Source organism: Apis florea, unplaced genomic scaffold (genome assembly GCF_048593485.1).
Source record: "Apis florea isolate Af1SG1 unplaced genomic scaffold, ASM4859348v1 contig_3496_pilon, whole genome shotgun sequence".
In the NCBI taxonomy this organism is placed as follows: domain Eukaryota; kingdom Metazoa; phylum Arthropoda; class Insecta; order Hymenoptera; family Apidae; genus Apis; species Apis florea.
In genome coordinates, this window is record NW_028256773.1 from 7,466,844 (window position 1) to 7,489,804 (window position 22,961).

At 28.8% G+C, this 22,961-nt stretch overlaps 2 protein-coding genes and 1 non-coding gene across 6 annotated transcripts in view; all 3 read left to right on the top strand.

Moving 5' to 3' along the window:
- Positions 1-17,586, top strand: part of LOC100862972 (uncharacterized) — a 26,098-nt gene extending 8,512 nt beyond the window's left edge. Inside the window, exons 2-9 of the mRNA XM_003690489.4 lie at positions 2,590-2,832; positions 13,234-13,467; positions 13,733-13,908; positions 14,040-14,337; positions 14,555-15,052; positions 15,228-15,458; positions 16,000-16,258; positions 16,512-17,586. Coding sequence (XP_003690537.3) covers positions 2,590-2,832; positions 13,234-13,467; positions 13,733-13,908; positions 14,040-14,337; positions 14,555-15,052; positions 15,228-15,458; positions 16,000-16,258; positions 16,512-16,606 — 2,034 coding nt within the window. The 3' untranslated portion in view covers positions 16,607-17,586. The remainder of the gene's footprint in view (positions 1-2,589; positions 2,833-13,233; positions 13,468-13,732; positions 13,909-14,039; positions 14,338-14,554; positions 15,053-15,227; positions 15,459-15,999; positions 16,259-16,511) is intronic.
- TRNAL-AAG (transfer RNA leucine (anticodon AAG)) lies at positions 15,818-15,899 on the top strand. The gene has a single exon. It is a non-coding gene; the product is annotated as a tRNA-Leu (tRNA).
- Positions 17,587-17,738: 152 nt separating the features above from the next.
- LOC100863556 (uncharacterized) lies at positions 17,739-20,118 on the top strand. 4 transcript variants are annotated; one of them, XM_012494507.3, is made up of 5 exons: positions 17,739-18,256; positions 18,317-18,521; positions 18,640-18,823; positions 18,902-19,035; positions 19,160-20,118. In XM_012494507.3, exons 3-5 carry the CDS (start codon positions 18,703-18,705, stop codon positions 19,319-19,321), a joined length of 417 nt encoding a protein of 138 aa, XP_012349961.1. In that variant the 5' UTR covers positions 17,739-18,256; positions 18,317-18,521; positions 18,640-18,702; the 3' UTR covers positions 19,322-20,118. The 4 variants fall into 4 exon arrangements, with proteins under 4 accessions (XP_012349961.1, XP_003690542.1, XP_012349962.1 ...); XM_003690494.4 differs by having other exon boundaries at positions 17,927-18,256; positions 18,336-18,521; XM_012494508.3 differs by having other exon boundaries at positions 18,060-18,256; positions 18,354-18,521.
- Positions 20,119-22,961: the final 2,843 nt, after the last annotated feature.

Here is a 22,961-nt window from a genome sequence, read left to right on the forward strand (position 1 = left end):
TTTCCAACTTATTCGCGTAGCATATCAAAATTTATCCAAATACATATTTTTTATTAGATATTCACGCGATTGCAAGATTAGTTAATAAGCATAGAATACGACTTACCATATGCTGATTAGTATATTTATATGAAATCACTAGTAATTAATTATCGAAACAAGTGCTATTGCTATAATGTCAAAATAATATTGATATTCATCCGTGACTATTTACATAATAGATCGAAGAAGCAGGTCAATGTTTTTTCTTTTTTTTTTGAATCGAGCAACTCTCTTTTGTGTATTTAATTTATTTACGATCTCCTCGTGTAAAAAAGTAAAAAAAATTAAAAAAATAAAAATTAAGGACGAGTTAATCGATCAAAGAAAATCACTGACACGACTTTATTATCGATGATCTCCTTATGGATCATGGCCATTGATCTAAAGTGTTCAAAGCAGAACTGAAGAGGAAAGAAAAGAATCGAATTTCAATTACATTAGCGTTGCTATAATAACTACACTTGCTAACCTAACCTAAATTTGCCTGTGGGAAAATTGCAAATTTCAGATAATAAATTTAATACTTATTACAACTTAACTTAAACTTTATTAAAAAACGGAATAACAAACTATTGCAAAACATATGATCACAGCGTAAAATTAAAAAATCACAACGAAGCATTGCAAAATGAATACAAAAAAATTGAAGAATTTTTTTCCCAATACTACGAACGGTGACCACTTCCACCATAAAAACACGAGAAAACACACGCGATTAAGAAGAAGAAGAAAAAAAAAACGATTCCGTTCCAATATTTCACTTTTTCCCGCGATTAACTTTGCATATTATCCCGTCAAATGGGAATGGTGCGAGACCACGCGAAAGGAGAGCGTGAAACACGACAAAAGACCTCGACTCGGTTGGCTAGCCAGCATGAAGTTCCATGTACTGTTTGTGCGCTTGCGTGCGCATTTCGCATCGACTACATTATCCTCTAATGATCTGTACGCGTGTTCAACCGATCCATCCAATATTTGTAGAAACTGTTCTTGTTCGAAGTATCAATAAACGAAACTTGGAATTAGAAAGTTGTTGATTTTTTTTCTTTTTTTTTTTGGATTTATTATGAATGGAAAATATTAATTTTAGTGATTTTGTGATTTAATCTAGTTTTTTAATCTAGTTACATTTTGTTTATTTCTTTTTTTCTTCTTCTTCTTTAGAATTCGAGAAACATTTTACGATCGTTTCACGTTTGTTGGTTTATTATTAAACGGTTATTTTTTAAAATGATTTGTGATTCAGATATATATATATATTTTTCATAATCAATGATATATTGGTCTCAAAAAGATAAAAGATAAGGGATAAAAGATATAATATATGGAAAAGAATTGTGTTCGTACTCTATTGTGCTACGCGTTTTTATGTAAATTACATTATTTGCATTTGCGTAGTCTTGGTGCATTGAGAATCATGTTTTTTTTTTTTTTTTTTTTTTTTTAAATCAGCGAGACGAATCAGATGTCAAACGTTCAATAAAATAAAAATTCTTCAATGTTTACGAATTAATTTTATTATTTATTTAACATTTTTTTATTTACAATATTATTAGTAGAAATAAAGGAAAGAGAAAGATAGGATGTTTAAATGTCATTGCGTGTTCGAACAATGTGAATTGTATTAAAATTTGTAATAAGTAGAAACCGATTTCGAAATAGGAAATTTCTGGAATTATATACATATATATATATATATGTAGAAAAAGCTAACAATGGGAATAAGAGGATTAGAAATACCTTGATAGAAGTATGGTAATTAAATTTATGCCACTGGCTTATTTCAACGTAGTGAGATCATCACGGAAGTCAAGTTTAGCCATTCCTTTCTTCATCTATGGCCGCGTGAACGCAACGCTCGCGATATAATCGCGTTATAACGTGCACACGTTTGATTAGCATAAAATAGAATACGACGAGAACAACGATTGAAAATCTCGAGTAATTAGATTCTGAGATTGCAAGAGATCTCGTTATATCTTTTCCAATTGTTACTTGTTAAAACAAAATATCGAAGGAATATTGTAATTTTCTCATTTTCCTCATTTTTTTATTATAAAAAAATAATTATTTTGTGGATGTTAATAAGCTGTACGATCACACTTCCCATTTTTTTTTTTTTTTTAAAGAAGATTATTAAAAAATTTCTTCAAGCTTTTTCACGAAATAAAAATTTCTCTTCAAAATCCTATTTTTATCGAGATTTTTATTGAAAAAAATTTGATTCGCTAAAAATAATTATTTTATAAACATATAATATTCCATATTCGTCTTCTGTTTAAAAAAATTGTATTTATTCGAATCGGATTCGAGGCTTCGTCGATTATTCTTTTAATTTTTATCGAAAAAAAAAAAATTGATCTTATGTTAAATAACGAAATCAATACACAAGCTCCAGAAATATTATATTTTTATATTATTTATAGATACACAGAATCTACTTTATTTATATATTTTAATTTAATCTAAAAATATACAGAAAAATTTCAATGATCATCATTATTATTATCGATATGAAGTAATTCGTTTATTTGTCCATATTTACAGGCATACATGAGGCCGAAAAGTACGGCGGTTCAAATCGCGAGAATCGCGGCTGTCACGTTGGTGACGATGTCCGTGGTACTCGGTAGCTTCATCCTTGCGGCGTCCTGGGTCCAGGCCCGTGCATCCTGCACCCCTGAATCGATCGCCGCGATGCAAGCCGAGCTTAGACAACAGCAACCGTCTTCCGTTTCTTACCAGCAAGCTGAATTCTTGAAACATCTGCAACCGGAAGCTCTCGTCCAGGTAAGTCGACGAAGGAGAAATTAGGTAAAATAAAACGGCGTTGTTATTAAGATATTTGATTCTCTTATAAAGAAAAATAATATCTTTCGTAATTGTTAAGAATTTTAAGAATCAATTTAATTCTTGGGAGAACGAGAAACGTTCAACTGATTCATTTATTTATCTAGGAAGCCTTCATTTTAATATATATTTGCGAGAATTAAAATCGTATGATAAAAAGGTGTAAGATACGTTTTTTTTGGTATTGATTTATATCGATTATCTCTCATAGGGAATAATGACTTTAGTGACAATTAAAATCCCTTTTTAAAATCAATTCGTTAAATTCATTTATGCAGGAATTTTCTTTTTAACGTATCATTTTTGCATTAGAATTAAAATTAAATAATAAAGAATATAATCGTTTTTCTCGTTAATTTGTATTAATTCCTCGTGAAAAATAATCTTTTAGTAATATAATTACCTGATTATTATTATTGATTAATTTTTAAAATTAATTCGTTAAATTCATTTATCTAGGAATTTATCTTTTTAACATTTATTATTTTTTACAATTTGCAAGAATTAAAATCAAATAATAAAAAATATAATCGTTTTCGTTAATTTTTAGTTCTGTATTAATCTCCCATAGAAAATAATCTTTTAGCAACAATTATTTAACTTTTTCAAAATTAATTCGTTAACTGATAAACTAATAAACTTATCTAGGAATTTTTAATATATAAGAATTAAAATCAAATAATAAAAAATATAATCGTTTTTTCGTTAATTGCTAATTTGTATTAATTTCTCGTAAAAAAATAATTACTTCTACTAATAACTACTTAATTATTACTATTGATCAATTTTACTCCTTAAATCCATTTATCTAGGAATTTTTTTTTTTAACGTATCACACTTTTTACATTTGCAAGAATTAAAATCAAATAATAAAACAATTTTTAACTTGATTCCAACAGCGTCCAGTCACATTTTTTTTTATTCCTAAAATAAAACATTCATCAGAGTGTTTAACGATGGAAACAAATATTATTATATCGTTCTGTTCGTAAGAATATACGAATTTGCATAAACATATACGACGAACATCCGATTGTTTAAGGGAAAAAAAACAGGATGCAGTAATAATATTGTATGCTAAAAACTAACGATTAAATGCTTTTGTGACCGAGTATGTATAATATATAACTAACGCAATACTAATATATTAATAAACTAATATAAATAAAATATATATATATAACTTCCACAATGAGAATCAGCCTGTCACCGACGCAGTGTCTTGTTTCACTTCTCGTTCAAAGCGGTACCAGCTTTCGAGATTTCTAAATTTTCACCGCGATTTTAAATCGATTGTAAAAGATCTCGATCGATTCTCGAACCGATCGTTTCCAGTCGAGCGGAGCTGTTTTCAGTTTACGAATGGAAAGCGGAGAGGGAAACGTGATAATATGATTAACGTTGGCACACGTTGAACAAGGGAGACCAATTCTGTTACGCGAGATCGGATTGGTTGAAAAAGTGTGATTGCTCGAACAGCAGGTAGGTTTCCATGAGAGAATGGATGGAAATGGATTGAGAAAATGGAAGAAACGAGATATCCGAGTCTGTTTCTATTCGGATTACAAAATATATTTTGGCCATCGTTTTACGCGATTTGTGTAATTGGAAAATTCTAAAATCAAGATTCAATGATTATTTATTCATATACAATAATGTCACGCGATCGTTAATATTTTTGAAGTATTTTCGAAGAAAATGGGAAACGATGAATAATAATTTAAGGAATTTTAAAATTATTGCTTTTCAAACAAATAAATAATTTATCGAGTTTTCTTCGATATCTCTGCAGCATTTACGTTAGAAATTTGTATTACAGTTTTTACAATTATTGATCAACGTAAATATATTTAATTGGCGAATAATTTAATAATAAATACTAGCGATTTAAAATTTGTTTAATAATTGGTGAGGTAAATGACGACGAACGAGTTAGATTCAATAACCATTTTTTAAGAAATATTGAATATTACGGTCGAATAATCGTATAACTTTTGCAAGAGATGCAAAAGCCAGGTAAAAGTATGTTTAAAAAATGAAAGTGAAAGTGGAATGAGAAAGCGGAATGGTTATTTCTCTGCTGTGAAGAAGTTTTTCAATGGTAAAAAAAAAAAAAAAAAAAAAAAAAACTATGAAAAGAAATCGATAGGTATCGGGCAGAAAGTCGAGAGATCGAGAATTTGATAATCTCCATTGTAATATATAAAAATATACGATATCGTAAATTTAATCATTTTCTTCCATTTTCTTCCATAACTTCTAACTCTTAATTTTTCTTAATTTTCAACAATTTCTTTCCTACGAAAAAAAAAAAAAAATCCATCTTCGAACGTTTTTCTCGTTCACGATAATAACATTATATTTAATCGTTCTAATCGATCATTTGTTACATTTAATTAATTTTACTCGTAGGAGTCGAGGAAACGCGATACAAATTGTTATTCTCACTTTGAAATCGCTTGCCAATCATGTTGCCAATACGTTCGAGCATTTAACGTATTTAATATGTTCGGAGCAGTTCAAGTTTCCGATATGAATTTTAATGCAACGTTGAAAACACGCCTTTTATGACGAGACAACAAAGAAGAATCGCTTCTCACGGCATTCGATGGAAAGAAAGAAAGGATCGTGCCCATGTGATCTACGGTCACACCCTTCTTTTTATGGTATTCACTTCGTATATTACCTGCAACTGTCGATGATTTATCATGATTTATAGTGAACTTTTTCATCCGTGAAGCCTGAAGCAAAACACGATCGTTGCTCGATCGAGATTTTACGCTTTTCGATCGATCGAATACATTTCATCGTAATTAGATGATTTCTTTTGTGGTGAAGATTGCAGTATATAGTTTTATTTCGTGAATAAACGAGGGAAGAAAGCATGATACGTTTTGTATATTTTAATTTGGAAAGTATAGAAGATAACAGGATGATGAGTAAGAAGATTTGTAACAAGTTTTATAATTTATACACGCGTACTTATGCACTTGATTGTTAATGCTTTGCAAAGAAAATTTTTTCCTTGACTTTTTAATAGGCCACGCTTTTCGATTCATTTTTATATCATCACTTTTATAATATTCGTGAAAATAATAGTCGATTAGGAGATTATTAATAGAGTAGATTAAACGTAAAAAGTGAGAAGTCTAGAAAGCGTGGAATTATTTTTCTTATATTGCACTGCTATGCAGCCTCCAGAAATTTTATTTTACTATACTAGATCTCGTGTTTATGATTAATAACTGTTAAGAAATAAAATTCATCAATTTTTTGTCATTGCTCGAATCGAGTTCCAAGTTTGATTATTCCTTTTAGATCATTATACTATATATCTCTTTTACAATTTTATTGCGTTTGATCGACGTTTAATTGCTATTAAAATGGGGACAAGTATAATGCTTGAGTCATCTCGTAAACTAGAGATTAGAAATCGTATCTAGAAGAATCTGTGATAATGAGTTTCAAGAATAGTTCAAAATAGCACTGATTGACAATGAAATAAATAAAATAGGAAACTGGTTTCTTGAGAAGATATCGTTGCAATAATTTATACGAGTAAATAATAATAATATTTAAATCTTAAGTAATCAAGGTTTGACTATTCTTGGAAACGGTGTTTGAATTAATGGAGCGCGACGAGATTCGATTATTCAATATCGCGCGTTCGATCGATCGTCGGAGATTTCAATGCTTGATATCGATTAATCGTTGTAAGGACGCGTCTGCGCACTTGTGTTCGCGCATGCGCTCTCCTCGCTCATAAATTGCTGGGAGACGCTTCTCAATAGAGTAAATACTATGCAGTGAAAAGACGACACGGAGAATATATCGGTAGGAAGGAAAGGATAATTAATTCTCCATCGTGAAGAAAAGAGGCGAGTAAAACGCGGTGAACAAAACGCATACAGAAACGGTGCTCACCGGTGCTAGGAACTGCGTTCAAGGAGAACAGCAAACGAAGGATTACGTAATTCGGGTTACGTTCCTTTGATGTACAAATGATTTTAACGCGAAACAGGAAATCACCTTTTTTGCTTTTTTCCACTAGCAAATCGTTCCGTTTCAAGGATTTATGGATGATCGTTCAACTCGAACGTCCGACGAAATTGGTTTGAATTTTTATTTCTTCAAAAGTTGAAGATGGAAAAAATAAGGTATATATTAAAAGATATAAAAAGAAGCTTTTTTTAAAATTTAGAAAGAAAACAATTTAGATATTATAGTATAATAATGATTAATAACGATTAATCGTATTTAGCATTCGTATGTAAAGATTTATTATTAAATTAAGATCAGATTATTATTCTAATTTTACACGCTCTTTAATCGCTTTAAATGGCCGCGCGCCATAATTTCTCGAGGTTGAACATTGAAAACGAGGTGATTATTATTAACACACGTGATAAAAAGTACACGTGTTACGGTGTTAAAATGAGGACGTTCTCGGACCAATCGGAGCGAGCAAAAACTCTTGCGTGTACGAGGCAAGGACGACGATCATCATCGATTTAAATGAAACTTGTAGAAAATTTCCATTTAGGTTCCATAATGGGACCGGTCGAGCAACTTCGACTGACGTTCTTTTGGCCATACTTTAAAAAGAAAAAAAAAAATAGATTGAAAGATACGGAAGGTGTAACAAGTGTTAGTAATCGCGAAATCTAAAAATAAGCGTTTTTTTTTTTTAAGTACAAATTATTTTTGTGAAAACTATTCTTTTTTCCGTTTTGACTTTGACTTTTTTAAACGATATTGAAATTATAGAGGGAAAAAAATTAATTTCAAAGTAGCAAAATATAAAATTATTCGTGATATAAAAAATTAATTAACGAGATTTAATTTATTGTTTGTACGATGATTAAGTAAATATTGATGATTAAGTAATATATCTTGAGAAACGAGTAATAATTTTTTGAAAAATATTTGTTTTGTTTTTTTGTTATATATTGATGAAAATTATGAAAGGAAATAATATTTGGATTCAGAAAAAAATTATTTAAGAATTTTAATTTTATAATTTGGTTTACAAATTGGATGCTTATATAATTTCTACTTATTCAAGGAATTTTTGTATGTTTTTATTTCCAAATTATACTTAATCTAAATAAATACGTAATTTCATTAATTTTTCACTCAATTTTTATTTTATAGTTATTTTGCATTCGATTTTGCAAAATCGCATAAATATAATTACATTTTTAGAATGTCATTCTAATTCTAATAAATTTACTTCCTATCAACTGTCTTAAACGAACCGAAAACTATATCCATCTTATAATATTTTAACATTTACAAATTTAAATGAATTTACAAAATGAATATCAAAAATATGATTTATTGCAGATTTCGGACATTTTACGGAATTTTACTATTTTTAGACAATTTTCTTTAAAATTTTGCCGCGGAATCTTCTATTTTTCTCTTTTCTTTTCATATCGCATTGTTCACAAATGCGACTCGAAAGAGAGAAAATTTGCACATGCTAATTAATCAATCATGTGTTGAAAGTTAAATACCATACCTCTGAGTATTAGCGTCTATTCTCTTTTCCTGCTAACAAGTGAAAGTTTTCAGAAAAGGTTATGTATATACGTATACATGCATACATACGTACCATGTATATTTACTCGATTCTCTGCCAATAATCAATGTTAATTTTAATTTTCTGTTTCACCAGTGACTTGAGAAGAATCTGAATGCCATTTCGCAAATGTATATTGAAAGTTGACATCGATAATTTAACGATTAATTTCGTGTTAATTGGTCATGAAATTTCGCCTATTTCATCAAAGTTCAAACATGATATTAACGACGATGAATATTCCAATATTGGTTAGAGTGTTGTTAAATTTTTGAGTAAGTTACATATACTTATCTTTTCATTTTCCGTTGATCAAAATTATCCTTTTCTTTCCATCCCGATGAGTTTTGAACGGTGCACACTGGATATGAAAGTATCCAGAGAAGATGCTGCGCTTTATTTTCTCGATGGAAAGGTTATACACGGCGCAACGGAAAGTGGGTTGCCCCGTTGCACGCACCGGCAACAAGGTGAACGTTCTCTAAAAAGATTTTCTCTCTGCAAACTAACTGTATTGTTACTCGTTGTTCGTGCTCAAACCATTGTGTTCGCATGCTGCATCACTTTGACGATAGAAACTGCTCCTTATCAATTATCAACAACGATTTTCATGCCTATCTCGGCATCGTGCACCGTATTTCTTCATTATTAACACGTTTATACACACCGATAGGAAATTCACACGGAATTTCACAGAATTACAGAATCTTCTAAATTTCACTTTTTCTGCACGTGCAACCATTATTTAAATTATTTACATCTACGTTTGTATTCAGATCAGGTATTAGATCATTTTTAACATAACATTATATAGGTTATATAGGTTAGGTTAGATGAAATGTTCTCTTAGATAAAAATTTCAACAATTTCATACGATTCTGTACACTTTTTTTCAATGATCAATTAGTTTCACTATTTCAGACTTATAAAATAATATTTATTCATACAATATATATATATATATATGAAGAATTCAATACTCGTGATTAAAATTCTTACTTTCACGCAAGTAGGAAAAATATTCTCATTAAAACAATTGAAATACACCGATGAGAATCAGTGATATTTAATTAAGAAACAGCGCAAAATCGAAAAGTGGTGTGTACCTTTTGGAAAAAAGATTCGAAGCGATGAAATCATGTGAACACGAATGAATCTAATTATCGAGAACGTGTATCCTGCGATGCGAAACTCTGACAGTGTGCAATAATCGCTTAACTGCGATGATTACCCGTCATAATGGGCCGCTAATTGATAGGCGGTTCGTAGGAAAGGGATTTCTAAAGAAAGCCTGTGGTCGTGAACCCATCTTTTTCTTCTCTTTTTTAGTCGCAGTACACCGATTTCTTCCTCGTATCCCCACTTCTTTCGCATAAAATATCGCGAAATCCAATCGATTTCCTTTTCCTCGCGAAATATGCACTTTGGAAATATATGTTTCTACGAGGTGGCCCAATTCTTCGACCTCGGCTCGAAAGTAAAATTGAAATAGATATGCATGATGCGTTTGCATGGATGGATTTCGATGGATGGTTAATGGCACGGAAAGGATAACGTAAGTGATTAAGAAATTAAATTTTTTAATTTTGGAATTATTTAAAATATTGGAAAATTTTATCAACAGATTCTAATTTTTTCGTTATATTTTTATTCCTCTGGCAGCATTCTCTATTCCAGCAGGAGAGAAAATTGTATAATTTTCATCATCAAACTTTATTATATAATGAGATTAATTTCTGTGAAATATAAATAAATAAGAATCAGAATTGGATGGTGAAGAATGGATGTGCAGAGTGAGAAATGAAAAATTTCAAGAGATACGTTAATTTCGTTTTAAGAAACAGTACAGCATTATGCGATTTATACGTATTTAAAATAAATATGTTGAACTTATATAAACGAATCTAAATGGAATAATCTGAATGCGAGTGAAGAAACGAATATTCAAACGCAAAAACACGAAGTAGTGACTAACTTTCTCGTGAAGCTAATGCTCGATCAAATGATAGCATTGAATGGAAGAGCGAGCGTTTATTCGATCCAGTGTTGAATTGCAACCAGAAGCTGGTCGGTAGCCATTCCTTTCATTACGTTCACCGATATTCTAGAAAGTTGTCACTTGGAGGAGGCCTTCTCTCTTTCGCCCAGTCAGAAAATGTTGAACCTCGTCAGAAACTTGATGCAACTAACGTTTCTTGCACGATAATGGTTTCCTGCTGACTGATCACAAATTAAATTCTCGAAAGTATCGCGAGAGGCAACTTCCTTCCTATTACTAATCACGTATTTCACGTTTTCATAATATATTTCTACAATATGTACTTCGTAATCCAATTTTAAATGTTCGGACTTGACAAATTGAATTTGCTAATTTAATTGAATTTGTCGTTATGCATCAGTGATAGGCAAAATTTTAATAACAATTACTCGAACAATTTGTTATTCAAAGTATTATTCAAATAACCATAATTAATTGTGATAGCAACAAAGGAATACTATTCGAGTATTTTAAATATTACTTAAAGTAACCAATTTCGAACATGATGGATAAAGATGGCTCGTTAATATGCCTACATTTAATTTTTTTTTAATTCAAATGTAATTTGAAAAAGTACTTAAGCGAAAAATCCATACGAATCATAAATTGATACAAAATATATTTTATTATTTAATGTAAAAGCAAGATGCAAAATGTTAACAAGTAATCTAAAAATATGGAAAAAAAGCTCGTTTCATATTTTTCATCATTTTTCTTCAATTATTGCCTTTCTCCATAATTGGATAGCGTAGAAATAGTAGAAATCGTTCGACTTTCAGTAATCGGTCAATTGAGATGAGCTAATATACATGTATTAGTACTATGCAAAGTTTCTTGTAATATAACTGAAAAAGATAAGGAAAGATAAGTGAAAAATATAGAATGAAAATCTTTGAGGCTTCGTTTTCAAGGAAAACGAGTTTCAAATCTTTTTTTCAAAATTAACTAATTTTAAATAAATTATCCATAATAACTAGTTACTTTACGTGTGAAAAAATATAGAATCAAATTGTATCTTTGTTTAAATCTTTGCCTTTGAGAAAATCCACAATATTAATCAAGGAATCGTGTAATAATCATTTTCAGATTCAATTTTTTTTTTTTTTTTTACTCATCTTTTGCTCACATTCTCACAGAGTGAAATAGAATGGATAATTCACACATCTAATCAGGAAATAACTATTTTAATCATATTCGAGAACGAAGTCTCGAATGAAAAAATTTTATTCTATATTTCCTCACTTCGAATATAGAATCACTTCTTATTTAATTATCGTACGCATCGTTGTATACTTTGCCATCGTTATCGAATCATTGAGAATCACAATCACAATTGTTCCCTTTGTTCAAGTTGTTACTCGAATATTAAAAAAAAAAAAAAAAAGAAATTTTAAAAACATTATATCGACGCAACAAATCTCGACGATTGTTATCGTCGATGAGAATCCATCGTCGGCTAAATCGAGCGTCTCATCCTCCTCGGCTCGCGTTCGATTTCTATCGTTCTGGCGCCGGGGTTACAGCGCGATAACGCGAGGAGAGTCCGCTTTCACTCGCGACCAGGAAGAAAACGAGTTGCATCAACGGATGATTGCTATGGCGATATTTATTCAACTTTCGAAGCTTTGAGGAACAGCTCGAGGACCGTCTCCGGTTTGCGGTCTCCTCATTGAACATCATCTTTCAACTTTTTGTGCAACGGGGAGATTCGATTCGATTATCCTATTAGCAGATATTTCAATTGCACGAGCTGTATAACTACGTTAGTTATATTTATTTTTTAATTATACCGTCATTAATTGAATTTTGTTCAATCGTTGATAATAATAAAGATAGTCGCGATATAATGTCGAGATACCATTACGTGCTGCCATTGTTATTATTTTTCTTTTAAAAATACTCGTCTACTTTATAATAATAATAATGGTATCTTGTTTGCTTTTTGATTAAGATGTTGCTGATGAACGTTATTTTATTGTTACATTTTAATTTTGAATTCGTTAGAGATATAATATGAGTTGAGTTGCATTTTATGTATACGCTTCAATCTATTATCCAAACATTTTTTTTCTTCCAATTCTAATAATTTTCTTTCTAAAATTTTCTTTCTATTTTTCTTTTAAGAATACTCGTCTACTTTATAATAATAATAATGGTATCTTGTTTGCTTTTTGATTCTGTGACGGTTAAGATGTTGCTGATGAACATTTGATTATTTTATTATTACATTTTAATTTTGAATTCGTTAGAGATATAATATGAGTTGAGTTGCATTTTATGTATACGCTTCAATCTATTATCCAAACATTTTTTTTCTTCCAATTCTAATAATTTTCTTTCTAAAATCATGGTAATTGGTTTTACATCGATACAGATGAAAAATTTATCAATGCTGAAATGAAACTGCTTAGTAGTATATATCGTTCTTAAGTGCAATAAAACGTGGAAAATAATTAAATAGCGTATCGTGATCCTGGTATGTTAATAATATGTATAAAAATTTACGAGTTACAAATTATAAAAATGGGTATGACGAGTTGGATGTATTTATTTATTAGAATTAACGACTAATTTTACGTTACGTGGATGAAATTTTCTTCGAAAAAAGAGAATATTTATTACAGGAATTGATGAAAGTATGAAAAATGATATTTTTATACCTATCAATTATCCACCGTTTAAGAGAGATTTCAAGAGAGAATATTTTATCTTTGCGCAGGATACCAGCGACACGAAAGAGGTTCAACAATCTCTCGCTGAGCAAACACCGTCGAAGAAAGAGGCAGAACCGGACACCAAGGACGTGAAAATTCACAAGGAGAATGAGAACAATTCAAAGTCGGACAACGAAAGCGGCGACCGTGACGATGACGACGATGACTACGACGACGACGAATTTCCTCCCGTGCATATTAAACTGCCCCTACAATTCGATTTCGACGAAATCGCGGGCGTAAGTTAATTTAATATTCCAGGAAAAAGATTTCCATAATTCGACAATCTATATTCCTTTTATGCGTTTCCATGATTTATGGAAATTTATATATTTGCCAAGCTTATATACGCTTTATATGTAAAAGCTGAAAAAGATTTTTTGACAAAATTTAAATTTTTTTGAATTTTGAACAATAAAAAAAATGACGTTCATCTCAACTCTTCGCTCGAAGAGAAAATTTACAAATACTTTTTTTTAATAAAAATTTATCCTTTTTTCTTAGACCTTGATCCAAGAGGCACGCAGCAGAGTTTCTTGCGTGGTCGAAAGACGAAGAGCCGATCAAGTGATGGACGGTGCTAATAACAATAATGTTGAAAATAATACTGACTCTCGTTACCAAAGATTGAGCGGTGAGCGTGTCGCTATCTTGTGCGAATCTGGCAATCCTCATCAAGAGTACGTACACTGTGAAAAAAATTATTAAAGTCGGAGAGAAAAAAAAAAAAAAAAAAAAATTAAAAATTTGGAAATTCAAATAAAACTGTATGTATGATATTAATTAAAAAAAAAAAATGTAATTTTTAAAGGCAACAAGATCAAGAAATGCTGACGCCGATCATCATTCCTCTGGGAACCGTCCAAGTACCACTTCAATCCCAGGAACCGAATCCGGCTTACCATCAGTATCAAGTGCACACTCAGTATCAAGTTCCCGATATGCAACAGTTACCACTTAGCGATCCACGTGGACTCAATCATATTCCACCTGGTGTCCTTCCCCCAGAATTGCGAAATATCCCTCAAGTAACCATGGAAATGAGGCCTCCACGTATGGGACCACAGACGCCCATGATGGGACCGCAAGCTCCTGCGATGGGACCTCAAGTTAGTACGCTTCGTGTTGATAATTACGAGCGAAAAGATTAAAAAGAGAAAGAAAAAAATGAAAAAAATTTTGTCATTGAGGATAAAATTGCAATAATTCACTATTATATTGAGGTGAATAAATATAATATTCTTCAATCGAGTATATCTTGCAACGTATCTTATAAAATATTTCAATTAAGAAAGTATATAGTTGTAATTGAATAATTTTATTTAGGTCGAGATACGTCGGATTCCCATCGAGTTGCGTCATTTCCCGGCGAATCCTATGAGAGGTATGCGACCACCGATGCCCCAAGAACCGCAACAAGTGCCACTGACGTATCAACAAACATTTGAGCAAACATCTGGACCTTACAACCAAGAGCAGGGACCGGCGATGATGCCTCCTCCAGCACCGCAACCAGAAGCTCAGGTTCACGAGCAACGGATTATTCCTCATATGTTGATCCCGCAAACCGAGCAACGTCCACTCCAGATGCAACCTCAGATGCAACCTCAGATGCAACCTCAAATACAACCTCAGATGCCTCAAGCTCAGCCGCAACCACAATCTCAAGTTACCGAGACGCAACGTTCACCCTTCCAAGGAATCCCGTTCGAAATTCGAAGGATTATTCAACAAGTACCTTTGGAAATCAAAAATATCATTCAGCATATAACCGGCGAAGCAAGACCGATACCTATGCAAATACCTGAAGGTGCTCGCCGTGAGGTAATTAATTTGATTGCAATGTTTGCAATAAAGAGGAAATGAGTAAATAAGGAAATCAAGGGAAGAAAACATAAATAAACATTTCTTCGAAATTTATATAAACGAGATTGTTTTGTTTTAAATATAATCTTAAAGATTATATTGAAATAATTGTATATTTTTTTTTATCTTTTAGAACGTTCAAGAATTCAAGCCGTTCCCGGAAGGAGCTCAACCTATTCCTGTAGGACTTCCACTTCCGGTCGAAGTTCGAAATCTGTTGGAACATGGAAATGTCGAGGGTCGTCAACGGTCGGATAGTTCTAGCGAACAACAGGAAGCGAAATCTTTCTCTGGACCGGAAGACGACAGCGAGGAGGAAAGAAACTTTCCTTTACCAGCGGAAATTCGTAATATAATTAACCAGGTTAAAAAGAAACAAATTAATTTATTTTTTTTAAAAAATTTCTAATTTTTAAACATAAATTTCATATCAATTAAGTAAAATAATATATTTATACCAATAAAGTGATTATAATTATTTGAATTCGAATTAACTAATCTGAACAAACATTTAAATATGCAGTAATATCATTTTATTAATGTTACATGAATTTTGTATATTTTTATAAAATAATTGCATTTTGGTTTTGAATTTTATATTTCACAACGCGAGCGTTGTGTTATTAACTTTATTTAAAATATATAAATTTATCATAACATGTATTATATAAGAACAAAAAATGAGAACCGCCGGATCAGCATTTTTTCAAGAAAGTAACAACCGGTAGCGTGGCCGAGCGGTCTAAGGCGCTGGTTTAAGGCACCAGTCTCTTCGGAGGCGTGGGTTCGAATCCCACCGCTGCCATAATTTTTTTACATTTTTATTTTTAACATTAAATATTATAATTTAATTTTTAATTATATACCGTTAATTTATATACCGATATTTATTTTAATTTTTTTAGGTTGTAGAAGGTAATGCTTTCCCAAGATTCGCTCTACCGTTAAGACCTGTAGAATCTTTGGAAATACCTGTAGAGGCTCGTGCTGAAGTTTCCGATAGTCAAAGTCTTGAACAAGAATCGGAGCAAAGACAGCAAGAACAACAACAGCAACAGCAGCAGCAGCAGCAACAACAACAACAACAGACGACTCATATGATGATGCAACAGCAGCAAGTGCAACAGCAACAACAGGAACAAGAAGAGGAAAGCCGCCCACATTGTAAGCAACTAACATTTTATACTTCTCGTGTTTTTATTTTCTTGTTTTTAATTCTTATCTTAATTCTTATTTATTTTATAAATAAATTTTCAATTTCATTTTTATTAATAAAATTTATTTCAATAAAGTGGGATATAAGTTTATATATAACTATGTATTATATGTTATATGCATTATATGCATTAGAAATATGTCCTTACAATTTCATATACATATTACATATTACATAAAACTGTTTTCACTTTGTTCACAGATGTTCAACCACGTTCAGTGCGTTCCATTCCAGAAGCATTCACTCATCGCCGTGAGAAGCGTGTGCGCCGTTGCGCTTGTGATTGCGCTTGTTAATTTCAGTTAAAACATATCGGATCGAATGTCCCATCGTCCCAGTCAAAGAGGATGCCCGAGAAAGAATAAAAGCATCTTGAAATATGTTTGACGAGTTCCCATAATTCAAAAGAACGTTTTATCATCCTTGCAAATGATTCTCTTTTTGAATTTTACACTTTTATAAAAATCTTACGAAAGTAAACTAGACCAATAAAAGACAAAATGGGACAAATGTTGAAGAGATTAAAAGCGTTTTGTTAAGTTTTGTAGTATTATATCGCTATGAAGCAGCAAAGCCACAGATATACATATGTATTTTATTTAGGCTATTTATAGACAATAAAAAAATAAAATAAAATAAAATAAAATAATAAATGAAGAAAGGCAACGTGGCTCAGAAAATATCGTAGAAAGTAGACAGATTTATATCGACAGAGACATATACGTTTGAAAGAAAAAAGACCCATTATTATGAGTGATACTCTTTTTTAAACTAACACGTCTTCACGGGAGGTTTGTTATTACAATTTTTTTCTCCTAGTGATATAATCGCATGTAGAAAGAAAATGGGAGACAGGGATAAATCTGTGATCATTTCTTTCATTCTCATTAAAAAAGAAGAAAAAAAGAAAAAACTAATAATTTTTTAAGTAATCAAGTTCGTAATATTTCTCAATGATCGCTATCAAATTCTATAATTAACATTGATATTTTTATATGGTTATTTTTAATTAATTGTTTTTTTAAAGAAATGAAAATAACCTATAAAGATCTTTTCGTAAAATTTAATTTTCAGCGTGTATGTTATTGTTCTTGTTTTATACTTGCAATTTCGTTTTTCCCAATGTTTATATCTGAACTTTTATATTTATCCTAAATTGTTTTTAAGGTATGGATATTTTCTGTATTTTCTGTATTACATACATATATATATATATTATTTTTTTTCATGACAATAAAGTGACAAAATTATTAGTTTAGACTCGGTATCCTATGAATATATTGTTTAATTTATTTTCTTTAAACAACTCTTTAGTCATCAACATATACATGTTTTAAGATATCTTAAAAGAATTATACACAAAAAATATTTTTAATAAGAAGCTTTTAATGATGTAGATTAATAAAACATATTTTATTGTAATATTGCGTCTGAATTAAAAATACTAATATTTTAGTACTTTTATATTGTTATTGAATATAAATGAATTTCATAAAATATACATCGATATTTTTTGTGCAAAATTTTTATAAGATAAGCGATTTTAGAATTCTTTTAATAACAGATAAAATTTTACAAATATAACTGGTGAATTAAATATTTCAATTTTACCTATCTATATACTTCCAACCTGAATGAATAACTTATTAAAATAATAATATTATTATTGTTTTTAAATACATTTAAATTTATTAAATTATAAATAATAATAAATTGAGAACAATAGTAAGTTGAATAACTTTATAACTGTTATTGAACATGACGTCAGCTGCTTGTAATCACAAATGGAGCATGCGTATAACCTATCGGCTCACAACGTCTGAGCGGTTGTTTAGTGTTTCAACGTTATTGCATTATAATTCTTGTTTGTGATAGTGATAAAAGTTTTTGAGTAAATTTTATATCGTTTCACGCTATTTAAAAGAAGGACACAATTATCATTGAAGGTGAGCATATTTAAGAGAATACATTATATCGATAATCGTCATGACGTAGCACATTTTTAGATTTCATAATTCTATTTAGAAACAAACTGTGTGATAGATTAACGAGTTTTAACAATAAGAAGGACGAAGAATTCTGATATCGTCAATCTAATCGGACTCATCTGCTCAAAATGATGAATTTTGAAGAAGAAAAAGGATCTACAAGATCCTCATCATCACGAAATATTTGTTGCTGTCTTGCAACAACTAGTTATAACAGTTCAAAGTAAATTTTCTAATTCGTGTTTAAATGCTTCTTACATGATCATGATTTTTCACCCAACATTCAATATTATAACACAATTTTTGCAGATTATATTAACCATGTTAATTTTTTTTTATAGTATATATAGATATTTCGTAGACGATCCAGTCTGAATGTACTATCAACTGAAATAACAGAAGATATGGATGAATTACAAAATCAGAATAATAATGATCTGATTCACTGTAGATATGACAATAATAATAACAGCAACAGGTTAACAACATATCTTGATTTGGATAATCGTTTAGATGATCCACTCCGTAAGTAAAGATATAAAGAAATATAAATAGTATTTCCAATAAATAATTAATAACTAATATATATTTGTACATTTGTAGGAGAACCAGAAGTAACTATGAATTTAAACGAAGGTTCTGCACAATTATTAGTTCATTCATTAGAAGAACCAGAAGAAGATTTATTTGATTATGAAGTTGATACTTCATTTCAAGATATAAATACAGAATCTGAGGTATAATTAATAAATATAATAATAATTATCTATTTTTAATTTAAATTTAATGATGCACATTTTTACTTCTACTTATATACTACTATTAGTATTATATTCATTTGAATCGCATGTTCTTTTTTAGGAACAAGTGGTACCATCCAGTCAACTAAGTAATAGTTATAAATATCTTGATGAACTTACCATTTCTGATGATGAGGTAGATGAAGGCATATTTGAAGATGAACCAGCATCTAATTTAATATTGCCAGATAACAATAATAGATATAATTCACAACCTCCGTGAATATCTACTTAAGTGTAGTTGATGTGTTTGTAGAATAGCACTTTGTGCTAATTTGCTACCAACATCTAATTCAGTTTTCCATCTATCAGCCAAAATCACAAAATATATTTAAAAAAATATTCTGGTAGTAACATTAGAACATTGATTGTTATTTTTTTACATATATATATATGTATATATAAAGAAAAAACATTCCAAATGGCTTCTCAATTTGTAGCCATTATGATCTATATTTCTATTTTATTTTGATGTAAAGATGATTTATAATTTACTACGTTTATTTAATATTATTATAAATCTTATTTTATTATAAAAATAAAACTTTATGAAAAAAGAGAGAAAAAATACATGGTACGTAATATTTTTTCAGTTAAGTATTATATATTAAATATATTTTGAAAAAATTACTTACTTGATTACTTCATTACTATTTCAGATAAAAGATTAAAAATGGAATTATTTTTAATATAAATAATGGAATTTTTTAATATAAATAATTTTGTTAAAATATATACAATGTGTTAATATTCAATAATGAAATATAATTAAATTAACAATGATGAAATTTTATTATTTCATCATTTTTATTGTATAATATTTTAAAATATTCTAAAATGAACTTTAAATAATTACAAAAATAATTCATAACTGTGAAAATATATTTTGAATGTAATGAATTTAAATGTAATATTTAAATATATATTACAGGTATGAACTTAACTATTGTGCATAGTTTTAAATGGCATATTTTATTTAATGCATATGTAATAAAAGAATAAACAAAAAATAAAACTAAATACGAAAATTATTAATCATAAATTAATCATATATACATGTTTATATATTTTTTAGTATTACAGTAGTTTTTCAGAAAATAATTTATCATATATTGTGTCTCATTTTATATGTATGTCTTCAGACAAAATCAATTTTTTCTTAAATTATTTCGAATAAAATTACAATGAAATTTTATAATAATTTTTGTACTTTATATTGTAATTATAAATTGTAAATATTTATATAACTATTTAATATATAATGAAATTTTTTTTAATCTCTTCATGAATAATTTATTATATATAGATATTTTATAGGATATCTTATTTTAATATTTTTTTTTAATAATTTTTTTCTTATTCTAGTAAAATTTTTTATTAGAAAAATAAACTTTAATTTTTTTTTATTTTTGCAGTCTTTTTTTTCAATTAAATATTTTAATACAAAATTTATACTTATTATTTATTTGCGTACTATCATCCAAATAAGTACAATGTATGCAAATAATGAGAAATACAAATTGATTCCGTTATGGTTGTCGACTCTACACAAACTCTTCGAAATTCGATTCAGCATGATTCGATTTCACTTTCAAACACGAGTTTGAAAGTAATTCTAGCGTGGGACATTATGTAGGTTCACTAGCGTGTAGGATGACAGAAAAAGTTTCTTTTGAAGAAACGCAACACCGTCTATGAAAGTTCGAATTTAAAAGAATTTAAAATTGATCACAATAAAAATTTCTAATAAGAGAAAATTATTTGTAATAGCTTGCAATTATTGAATAAAATATAATAATATTATTTATTTATCTTTATTTTTATTGTCTAATTATTAGATTGTATATTTGCTTAATATAAATGTTTACTATAATTCAACAAATTTAATGATAATTTATAAAAATTACATTTGAAATTGACTTTATAAATTATTTCTTTAAAAATAATTTCATTAATTTATAAATAAATGAAAATATCGACATATTTCTCTTTTATTAAATTATTAATTATTAATTTTATTTTCTTAAATTAAACGATTCACAGAAATTAATTATTTATTAATTATATAACAAATTTTTAATACTCTTTGATATTCAAAAAATTTAGTATTTTATTTTTTTAAACAAAGATTTATTAATTTTTTTAAATACAAGAACATTTATATAAATTTTTATTCTGCAGAATAGAAAAATTACAGTTATAGTTTTTCTCAGTTTTTTTTTTCTAGGAATTTTTAGAGAAATAATACTCTAAATGATAGTTTGTGAATAATTTAATTTAAAAAGAAAATATAATGATATAATGAAATAGTTTCGTAGAAAGTAGCTTTTTATGCTTTATTTATCTTACCTATATATTATTTTAATCTAATATTCATAACAAGTAGATATATTAATATTTAAAACTTTATAAACGTATAACATGTGTAATGTATGAACATGCATGAAAATGTATTGCATGTTATTAATCTTTACGGTGTGCTAAAATATACTTATAGCTAATAATGTGATCGATTATATTTCTGTTTTCATTGTTTCTAATTAATTATCGTAAAATTCACATTTTTCTTTCCTTGTAATCCTACACCATGGTACATGATTAAAGAATGCGGAAATGATTGCAAAATTTCATGTTAGTGTCATGCTGAAACACGAAGAGCTGTCTTTACATTTTTTTTAAGTTTACAAAAATTGATATTTGATTGTTTCAAAGTAACAAATCAAAATTCAAAAATATTACAAAAATGAATTTTGTAAAACTGGAAAATATATATATATATATATATATATATATATATATATATATATATATATATATATTAATAAAAATTATTAATAAAAAAATGATTTAAATAAAATCATATATAAATATATACCGAATGAAACGTATACAAAATTTTATAATCGTATAAATGTAGGAAGTATATTTCATCAGATGTTCAACATGCATTACGATCTCGGAAATCGTACAACATGTCTGGTGTAATTCAAGCTAAAGTCCAGTTTTGCTGGTACAGAAATACCGGACAAGAGTTTTGCAAGCAGTTTCGCGTTACATTTAAAGGACGACAACTTTTCATTTGCTATTCTATAAAAAAATTGTACACCACATTTTGAATCGTTCTGATTATCACCACTCTGTCAATGTTCTATTATTATGCAGTATAGTGTTTCTTAATTTTCCTTGAGATATGACCTCTTTACGATATGAGAGTAGGCAAATAACCTACAATTCTGTTGAAGTTCATAATACACAAGTTGAAAGCTCATGTTATATGTATTTGAAACAAATAAACACTTTTGCATTTTTTATGGATTAAATTTTATTTTTATTTTTGATTGCACAATAATACTTTTATTCATTAAAATTAATATATTAAATGATACCTAATTATTTTGAAATTAGAAGTTAAATACTAATGTTTAACATGATTTTTTAAATTAAACTAATTAATTGCATGAATAAAAATAAAAAAATTATTTTTATTAGCTTTTTTCGATAGATGAAATTATTTATATAATTTATTTATTCTTTTAAAAATTAAATATTAAGGATTCCATTATAAATTGAAAAGTGGAAAAATTGACAAAAGTGAGGTTAAAAAAATCACCTTCTAGAAGGTGATTTGATTATTTACAGATAAAATTACAATTTGATTTCTTATTATATTTCTTAATTATTTTGTATTTTAACATCATATATTCTGTTTTAGACTCAATCTATTCTAATTGCAATTTTCCTAATGCAAATTTCACATTGTGTCTCTCCGGAATGATATAGGATATTTTTTATTCATGAAACAGGAAGAACTTTTACCTCACCCATGTGAGAAGATGAAATCATGTGAATTGTTTATTCACTGA